The sequence below is a fragment of the Cynoglossus semilaevis genome, chromosome 13 (genome assembly GCF_000523025.1).
Source record: "Cynoglossus semilaevis isolate Cse_v1.0 chromosome 13, Cse_v1.0, whole genome shotgun sequence".
NCBI classification, from domain to species: Eukaryota; Metazoa; Chordata; class Actinopteri; order Pleuronectiformes; family Cynoglossidae; genus Cynoglossus; species Cynoglossus semilaevis.
The window spans coordinates 16226257-16236204 of NC_024319.1; the positions used below are offsets into that span (position 1 = coordinate 16226257).

Here is a 9948-nt window from a genome sequence, read left to right on the forward strand (position 1 = left end):
TTTAAAGAATCAATACAGGGACTCTGTCGTTGTTGTTCTCTATTTTAACTCATACTGTAGAAATCAACCCAATTGCAGTAATTAATTTCTGTAATAAATCAGTTTAAAGCCCATTCTAATGATGAACAATGCGCAGAAGAATTTGCACAGTATTTTCAATAAATCCACCGTCCATCTGCTTTAAGCTTCATATCCTGTTTAAAGTTTCTTTTTTTTCTGTATGCAAAGTAATGTTATGTAAGCTCACCAGACACTAATATAACAATCTGTAAAATCACACTTGTCCTCAACTGTAAAGCAATAAAAAGTACAGCACAGAAATGTAAGTTCCAAACCAATCAAATTCAAAATTTGATTGACAGTTAATACACACAAATGACCTTGATACATGCAGCAAGAAAGGACTGAAAATATTTTCTTCATGTTTTGTAGCCATGACGGCTGAGACATCAATGAGCAACAGAGAGAGGACAGCTGTTATTTTCGAGAAGTTGTGAAGCAAAAGTTGTGATCCTTAGGTCAGACATGTTGAGAAATGTGTTTCAGACGTCAGCAGATGTTTTCACAAAGTTCAGACTGAGGTAAAATATACAAATGAAGAAAAGAGAATGAGCGCCTCCTGTCGGAAAACAGGTGAACCTGAGAGAGAGGTCATAGATTTGTTTTTGACAATGTTGTAAACTTTAGTGTGTATTAGCTGTATTATTGACTCAGTGTGTTAGCTCTTCACTGTTAGTACAATCAGAGAGGACCTGTCAATGTGTCTGACAAACACTGAGGGTGAAGTTAGTGCAGTAAGACAGCTGTTAATCTCCACTGAAGAAGTTGTTGCAGATAAAAGCCATTCTCAGAGGCAGCGGCGGAGAGACTGACTGGACAGTCGGTCAGTGAAGGTGAGGTTAGTCACTACAGTGAGAAGCTGTGGACTTCAAGTGAAGCCCGGACCCGGATGAAGCGTCTTACCCCGTTGCTCTGTGTGGACTGTATGGACTGCTCGCTGGTGGAGGAGCAGGTGCTCATGCGGTCTATGTCCTTACTGTGGGTGGAGTGACGGTGATGAGAGGGCGTCCCATGACTCCCTCGGCCCAGAGAGTCTCCCCCTCCACCATTGCTGTCACTGGGGTAGGAGAAGGAGCCAGGCCTGCTGCCATGAGAGGGAGGAATGTTGGGGACCATAGCCCAGAAAGTGTTGCCTTTGTGAGCCGGACTGGAGGGGACAAAGGAGTCCTTCCCTCCGTTTACTCCTCCCACAGGAGGCTGAGGTGATATCAGAGGAGAGACTGTCCCAACTTTGGGGTTTTTTTGGGGCAAATTCAGTGGAGCCACAGCCATCTGTGGAATTCCAGCTAGTTTATGTTTTTGTGTTTCTTCATTTCCTCCTAGAGCCTGTCTGCCCTCCGAGCTGCCTGATGACCTGTTACTGTTATTACTGTTATTTCCGTGAGAGTTGTCCGCCATCTTCACCCTACGCATCTCTGAGGCCACCACGTCTCCGTTTGTGGTGGTAGAGTCAGAGAAAGGGTTAGAGGGGTGGGGATGAGGGTGGCAGGGGGACCACATACCTGCTGATCTGTCGGGCCCCTCGGGGCCCAGGGGTTGATGATGGTGGTGTACAGGCTGGGGGAGACGTGAGGACGGCTGGGGGATACGGGAAGGTCTAGAGCGAGGACCGCACAGAGAAGAGGAATTGCCCCCTGATCCTCCCGATCCACCCCCGCCTCCTCCTCCCATGTTGGAGCTCGTATTGGAGCTGCTGCCTCCCGGCAGACCACCAGTGCTGCTACCGCTGGGTGGACCACCAGACCCACTGCCACCCACGTGGTTCCTCTGGTACTCTATAGGGGATGTCAGAGCTGTCGATGAAGAAAAGGGACAACATTTAACATGTTGTAAATAACATTTTAACATTTCCTTCAGACTCCAGAGTCTTGTCAGTGGTGATGTCGTACCGTTGAGGAAATTCCGCTGGTTCTCCAGTATCTGGCTGACCTGGTGGACCCAGACCTGACTGACCCCAGGGCTGGTTGAGTGGAGAGTGTACCTCTCTATGTTACCACTGGTTGATCTGGAAGTAAGTGTAAACTTGCAGGGATCGTCTGCATTTTCTTCTAGACCCAGCCAGCTCACCTAAAGCAAAAAGGACATGAAAAAAAGAAGAGGATTAAACATAAAAGACACATGACAAAGATTTTTACCTCCAGACTGAGACTTAATTGGCCTTACCTTGATGCTGTTCTTAAAGAGGTAGCCAGGAGTGGAGAAGCCCTTCTTTTTGTCTAGAGGTTCACTGAAAATGACAATCTGCTCAAACAAGAAGACTCTCCTCTCTTTCATTCTGGACAGAAGTCCTCCGTCCTGGTCGGAGACCATGAAAGTGTCCTGGAGGAGCAATCGACCCTGAGCCACAATTTTACCCTGAGGAAAAAAAAGATGAAGAAATATTTTGAGGAGAGATGATTGTACAAACTCAAAAAAATACAGATACACTGACCCCGAGCTATTGTTAAATTTTCTACTGCTGTAAAAAAAACACAGACACAAGAACTAGAACCCTGTGGAGATGTCTTACATCAAAGCCTTGCAGGCGGCCAACATTCATCATGTCGTTGCAGCGTTTGGGGACCACACACATCACCTCCACAGCTTTCTACAGGAAGAAGAGCAGAGAGAAACAAACATTTAGAAACAAATTCCTTCCATTAGAGTCAAATATATACTAGTCACTCTGGTGATCAGGCGAGTTCAACACATAGATTATAAAGAATTATGGCGTTAGACTGACTGACCTCCAACTCGGATGTGTCAACTGCAGCCTTCTTAGAGATTTTGAGAAGATCCTGTGAGGACGGTGAGAAGGAACAGAGACATAATGAGCATGGGGAGTGTTACCTGCTGACCACCTGCAGGCAGAAAACACTGTGGCAGAGCTACCTTCAGTAACAGCTGGTACTTCATGATGCGCTGAACTGGTTTGATGAGCAGATCAGTGATCTGCAGCCTGTGGCCCAGACGCTGCTTCAGGTCCTAATGAAAGATTAAATGGATTTTACTCTTACTGGTGACCCGTTCAACAGTTCAGAAAAAAAATGAAAACAAAGTAAAAAGGTTTAAGAATCTTACTTCAAAGTAGGTGTCTATGTACTCTGACACAATGTGCTCTGATTTGGGCTTGTTCTGACAGTACACGATGTACATGTGCAGCCTCCGCTCCTGTAGGTGAAATTGAACCGAATGGTTAAAACGTGGGATTTGAAAATTCTATTATTTAATTATTTATTTTTCAAAAAAGCTTGATCTGGACATGAGAAGGCAAGTGTGAGGTGATTTGGACGTGTGATGATTTGGACCGAGGGATAATACTGGAAATATGTCAAAAAATGTAGGACAATGAAGAAGACTCATGTTGGAATGAATAGAGACACTTGAAAGTGGTTAAAATGACAGCAGAAAAAAACAAGGCGGAGAAGATGAAGACAGCTGAAGGAATAAGAAAATGAAAAAAAATAGATGTCCTCAATGTCAATCTGTGTTTCACCTGTTTGACAAACAATGTCGCGAGCCTGTCTGGATCTTCCAAACATTTCTCAAGTTCTCCCAGGAAAAAACTGTGATGAGAAGATAAAAAAAAAACAAAACTTTTTGTTACAGAACTGCGTGAATCTAATTTAATAAATGAACCGGCTGCCCATTTACTCTTTGTGCCAGTCATAAATCTGATGGATGTTTCCAAAGACTATCTTGTCTTTTCCTCTCATGTCATCAGGAACACCCTCCTCTTTCATTCTACTCATGTAGCCCTGAGGGAAAGAAGGCAAAATATCAGTACAGTGAAGTAAAATACATATTATATTTTTGTAAAATAATTTTTATTTTTTTTACCTCAACCACAGATCCCAGGTCCCTGACATAGTCTCGTTCAGTCTCGACCAGCTCCAGAAGCACATAACTGTGGGACACAATAATTAGGAATGTAAATCTGTAAGACAACCTGAGATGTGAGTGAACATCAGGAGTGATCTATATAACCACACAGGTACAACAACTTGATTTAATGATTGGACTGAAGCAGCTTTTGTTTACTGAGAGACTGAGTTGACACTGGTTTGTATCTTACTGTCTCCTCTTGAGGAAGCCAGACTTGCGCTCATCAAGCTCATCGATGGGTGAGGAAGAGGAGAGGAGTGAGTTGTCAGAGGGGTTAAAAGAAGGAGAGCTGCTGTCGCCTTGTTCTACTGACAGAGAGCTGGGTCGATCCTCCAGGGACTGAGGAAGAAGAGAAACCAATGAAGAATAACAGAGCTGTAATCGGATGACATCTAATTTCACTTTATTTTTAGTTTTCTAATGGATCAGAATGACCCCTGATTACTATGGTACGCGGCATGTGGACAACTATTTGTTGGGTGTGTATTTGGGCTTTTGGCCAAGGTGCATTTTCCATTTGTTGGAACAGGGGACAGCTGGCACTGTGAGTCAGGGCGAGTGTGTGTGTGTGTGTGTGTGTGAGTGTGTGTGTGTGCTGGTACAAACATAAACTGGAATTGTTCTGTGAACAAATGTGCCACATTGGCTTGTACTTGTGACTTCATCCTATGACTTTCATCTCACCATTTTGCTTTTCACCAGCTCCTCGATGGCACTGACCAGTTCAGCAGCACTGGGCGTCTCTGAGCTGCTGGGACGAGTGGACAGACGACAGGCAGACTGCAAAAGAGGGAGAAAAAGTAATTTAGAAATATAAAACAAAAAAAGGAAACTGTAAAGCCATGTGATGCTAAACGCTTATATTTAAATGATTATTGTCACAGACATCAACATCTAGTGTCAGGCTCACCATGGCTGTGTTTGGACCTGGATATTCCACTCATACTCCACAAATAAGGAGTAACTGACATCTCCCTGATAAGAGGGTTAACTGGGGTCACGTTAGGACCAGAGTTTATGGGAGGGATTAGGTCAAAGGTCTGGGATTGGACTTCTCTTCAAACAGGAGCACTACAGTTGGTCGAAAACTTAAATATGTGATCAACAATGCACCGGGGGAGCATTTTTCTCCTGATCATGATTCAGTGTACAACAGGACTGAGGGGACAGGAGTTTTAGTCTGACAATCTGACCACACTGCAAGACATGTGACGAGGAGTATATAATCCAGCCTTATATGTTTTATTATACTCCATGAAAGGACATTTCACAGACACAGACTGAAATAAAAAGGCACAGACTGAACGGGGGACACAGTCAAGAGAAGGTGACGAGGTGGTTTCACATGGAAAGGTGAGGAAACTGGATGAGAATAGAAGCAGGACAGAAATCAACATAATGCTACAGAGAGGCAGGAAACATGCATCAAGAAAATAGGAGGAAAAGAAGAAACGTGATTAGTGTTTGAACCAAGGCTTTGTATGTTCTTCACTTCAATTAAGACAGGGTTCAAAAACAAGAATATCCCAGATAAAGTAAATCATCAGACTTAGACAGATACTTTCTGAAAGTAAATGTTTTTCTCTGCTGTTTTTACATTTCCATCCTTCATCCCATTATTGTAAATTCATTTTGACTTTGTCACCACATTGTTGAAGGCGCACAGTGATGTGTGGTTTTATACGTAAAAAACGAACAAATCATGTGTTGTGTTAAGGTTGGATTAAATCATAAGACATTCTCAATGTGACTGTAAATCATGGCTCCCACATGGACCACACGTCTGTTGTTGCAGTTACAGTGTTTATGGAGCCACCAACCTTGTCGTCCTGGGAGTCGGGCTGAAGCAGACTGTGTTGTTGAATGGCCATGGGTGGAGGCAGGGGGACGGCATCGGCCCCCTCTTCTCCTTCCTCCTCACCACAGCTCTGCATGCCTGAAGAGGAGGACTTGGACAAGGTTCCGCTGCTCAGGCCCTCGTTGCGCATACGCTGCAGAAAGAAGTGAGTCGTGGATTTTAGAGACAGTTAAAGGCGGAGATGTATGTAATGCTTTCACAACAACCATGTAAAAAATGAGAGCAGACGTAGGTGAAACAATGGAAGTCAATGCAAGGGTTTCTATTTTTAAGAAACCAGTGCAATATATTCTCCTTCTAACCAGTTTGAGTAATAATATAGAGTATTTTATTTTTATTAATAATATTTTTTACTGTTTTTTGTTATTAAGTATTCTACCTTGGCACTAAATTCTTCATTAATTGATATTTCTTCTCTTCTGTGTCATTCTCTGTCCTCTGTCCTGTTGCTGCACGTCAATTTCCCCAGTGTGAGATCTATAAATCTAATCCAATCTAATCTAATGCAATCCAATCTACTTTAATCTAATCTAATCAAATCTAATCCAAATTGTACACCAAGGAATAGAAACAACTCACTGACAATGGAATTGTCCAATTCCGATCTGGTTGAAGGCGATTTACTTTGTCTTTTGGCAAGACCGCTTTAAAATGGGACTTTAATTTGCGACCATGTTGTAATTTCTGTTTCTTATAAACGGTCCATTGTTTTGACAAAAGAAAAAAACTCCATTCTTCGACTATTTTTACCTCCTCCAGCGTCTCGTCCTGCGGTGTGGCAGCACTGTCATCAGAATCCTTCTGCGAGCCAGGAATTATGTCCATATTCTTCCGTGCCCCATCACGGTTCTTCTTGTGCTTGTGGGCGAGCTTCTTCACGTGACCATCGGCCTTTCCAGAGCTGAGCCGCCTCACTGGACTGGTCAGCCACTTCCTCAGAGTGTTCCCTGGACGTTTGGGCCCTGGTGAGCTGTGGGGGCCAAGGGTCTGACTGGAGCCTGGCTGCAGCGTGTCGTTACTGGACACTGACAGGGTGTCTGAAAGAGAAGAGGAGAAGAAGAAGAAGTGGATTTTAGTTTAAACCTGTTAAACCACTGCTTCTGGATGTTTCTATGTTGCTTCTCTTATTGTTTCTTTTGTTCAATGATCTGTTTTATTCAACCTCAGTAATGGAGGCATTTTAACAAGCTCTTAGCAGCAACATGTGAATCTACACTATCGTAACAAGAGAAAGAATAGAATGAACACAGCTTCTATTCAAGGTCTTTTACAAATTTCTCAGTTGATTAAAGTAAAATCTGCTACACACACACAGTGTGTGTATGTGTGTGTGTCTTTGTTGCTTCCAGTGTTTTATTTTGTTATGTGCAGTGGGCAGACTGGCCCTCACACTGATATAGCTCCTTTGGGAATCTGTGGGTGGAGAAGATTCTCTTGGAAAAGAAAGAGAACAATGTGAAAATACCACAGAATAAAAGGACGCTCGTGGCTGTGTCTGAATATTTTACTCAGACACCTGTGTGTCTGCTCATGTTCAACAGAATTAACAGATCCAACAACAATAATCTGTAGACCAGACCAGATGCCCCCCCCCCCCCACTCTCCCTGAGTTGGACTTTAGGCTTAACAGAAAAAACTCAGTCAGGCTTCCTATCACTGCCTGACTAAGTTTGACGAATGTTTTAAGAGCTTCCCGAACTTCTGCTGCAACTGGCAAACAATCAGAATAAAACATTGACCTGAGGACGAGGACAAAATCTTCGCTGTAGTACAGTACCACTGAACACAGAGGCACTGACTGTAAGAACGGGTGAGGAGGCTGCAGTCGACTGAAGGTTATGAAGATTCCCTCCTACATCAGTCTGATGTTTCTTAGAAGACACTGACTTCCTACAGCAGGCAAGGAAAGTTTAAATCCAAATGATTCTTGACAGGAGAGAGAAAAGTAAAAAGTCAAACACATTCATTCTTCAGCCTCTCTGTCAAATTGAGTGGTTTTATTTAATAAGGATACAGCTGCCACTGATTAAACTCATGTTTTTGTTTGAAAATTGCAGGTGTGAAAATATTGTCTTCATTTATTGGACACTTTAGCAAAGACCTGCCTTGGTGAGTGAGTGAACACATTTGCATGTCAGCCTTGAGCCTTCAGGATACCTTCTTGGGTTTTTTTTTTTTTTTTTACTTTTTCTGACAAAATAATCCCTGGGGTTTTTTTACTGCCACCAAAAAAAATCGATGCTAAATGTAAAGTATCAGCTGATACATGCATTTTCAGAGACAAAATAGTCCCTGGGTTTTTTTAACTGCCACCAAAAATAGTCGCTTCTAAAGTAGTAAAGTAGCACTGAGAGGGAGCACTGGAACCATTTGGATGGAGTAACGCTCTGATTCACATGGCCATGTGTTCTGCCACTGGAGATCCAAGTCTCTCGCATACAGAAGGTACAGTGAAGCACCCATTTTGTAAACTGGATGGAAATAATATTAATGTACATATATGTGGAGGCAAAAACACAGGGCCTTTGTTGGATTTTAGCTTTGTAAGCGTGTGTGTGCGTGTGTTCTCTACCTGCCCTTTATTACTTCCCCTGCACTAAAGTAAATGAAATCCAGAGTCACAGCAGAGTGTTACGATCTCCGACTGGAATGTTTTTGTCATGGCTAGAAATCATGGAGCTTATTTAAAGCTGTAATTCTGATGACACTGAATTCCTTTACATTTACTGTTGGTCTCCAACGTCTAATCTGAACGAACTCGACTGAAACTCTAGTTGTTTTTACTGAAAAACAGAAACACAGGAGCTAAACTCATAGGGCTTTAAACTCCTTGTAAATGACCACAATTTACACGTGTATTGTTTTTGTTTCCTTTTGTCAACCAGATATGTGTGATTTTACTGCAGTATCTGAAGGTAGATGAACAACATGACCTGGTATTCTGTGATTTTAAAGGAAGAAAAACAGGGAGTCAGCTCATCCCATGTGGAGCAAATTGCCCAGGCTTCCTATCACTGCCTGACTGAGTTTGACAAATGCTGTACATTTTAAATGTTGCAACACAGAATGAATGGCAAGTACAGGACTGTCAGTAATCTTAGACCGATTGTTTTGTTCAAAAAAGCAAACAACAATTTTACTTTAAAGCGTGACATGGTTATGGTGTTAAATCATTTATTATGTAATTTCTCCAGCCATTGCAAATATTGTATTTGTGATTTTATTTGTTAAACAATTTACTATATTTTATTAATTTTCAATTCAATATCCACAAACTCACACAACACAAACTAAACTCTGTGGTAATGTTTTTCTACTTTGATGCTATACCACGTGGTATATGATGTCTTAAATTGTGTGATTTTTTATCATTCTTTTATTATTTTTATGAAGTGATATTCGGACACTTTGACAGTTAGTATTCAGGACGATGTTCAGGCCCTGTTAGACAGATGACGGTTTGTTAAAAGGATGTAAATGGATCAAACATGTGGTGAGTAGCACTGACATTCACATTCCACTTCAGTGTAAAATAACCCTGACACTCACACATACACACAAACACGAACACAGAGGGCGCAACCTTTGACCTTCACCCTGCAGGGATCATGTCATAGTTAGGACACAGCTCTGGAGCAGCTGCTCAGGCTTTCACTCATGGGAAACCAAAACTGCTAGCACATCTTTTGGAGGCAGAAGCTGTCTAAGAAATGTATCACTTGACACAATATATTCTTAGAGCACTATTAACATAGCACTGGTACCTACTAGCACAGGGCTTATGCACTTCATATCTTCAGAAGATCAGTCCAATTTCAACAAACTATCATCCTACAAAAAAGGCACATTTGTTCTGGAGCTCCTAACATGCCGCCATAACTCAGCCACTCCTCATTCACACTAATGCAAAGAACATGTCAGATTTACAACTCATGTGTGTGTGACTCAGAATAGGAAGAGAGGGAGGGGCTGCTGCACAACTGGGCTGATCCCAGAAGAAGACGGTGCAGCTCTACCGAAGCATGCCTCAGATTCCAGAGGTGTCACCAGGGGAGCTTCTTTGGTGTGGTCTCATCTTTACCAAAAGTGAAACAAACAAACTCTAAACTTGTGATTTTAGAGACTAAACTGCTGCAGTGAGTGAAGCTCGGGGGGTGGGGGTTGGG

At 42.5% G+C, this 9948-nt stretch overlaps 1 protein-coding gene across 2 annotated transcripts in view; it reads right to left on the reverse strand.

Annotated features, from left to right (window-relative positions):
* triob (trio Rho guanine nucleotide exchange factor b) overlaps positions 1 to 9948 on the reverse strand; it is an 86403-nt gene that overhangs the window by 6656 nt on the left and 69799 nt on the right. For both annotated transcript variants that reach the window (XM_008323918.3, XM_025061781.1), the window contains exons 38-51: positions 6533 to 6819; positions 5745 to 5915; positions 4609 to 4704; positions 4115 to 4263; positions 3880 to 3946; positions 3694 to 3797; positions 3536 to 3605; positions 3121 to 3210; positions 2932 to 3024; positions 2787 to 2837; positions 2570 to 2647; positions 2224 to 2415; positions 1950 to 2127; positions 964 to 1853 (exon numbers count right to left, since the gene is read on the reverse strand). In XM_008323918.3, the coding sequence (XP_008322140.1) occupies positions 964 to 1853; positions 1950 to 2127; positions 2224 to 2415; positions 2570 to 2647; positions 2787 to 2837; positions 2932 to 3024; positions 3121 to 3210; positions 3536 to 3605; positions 3694 to 3797; positions 3880 to 3946; positions 4115 to 4263; positions 4609 to 4704; positions 5745 to 5915; positions 6533 to 6819 (2516 nt within the window). The remainder of the gene's footprint in view (positions 1 to 963; positions 1854 to 1949; positions 2128 to 2223; positions 2416 to 2569; positions 2648 to 2786; positions 2838 to 2931; positions 3025 to 3120; positions 3211 to 3535; positions 3606 to 3693; positions 3798 to 3879; positions 3947 to 4114; positions 4264 to 4608; positions 4705 to 5744; positions 5916 to 6532; positions 6820 to 9948) is intronic.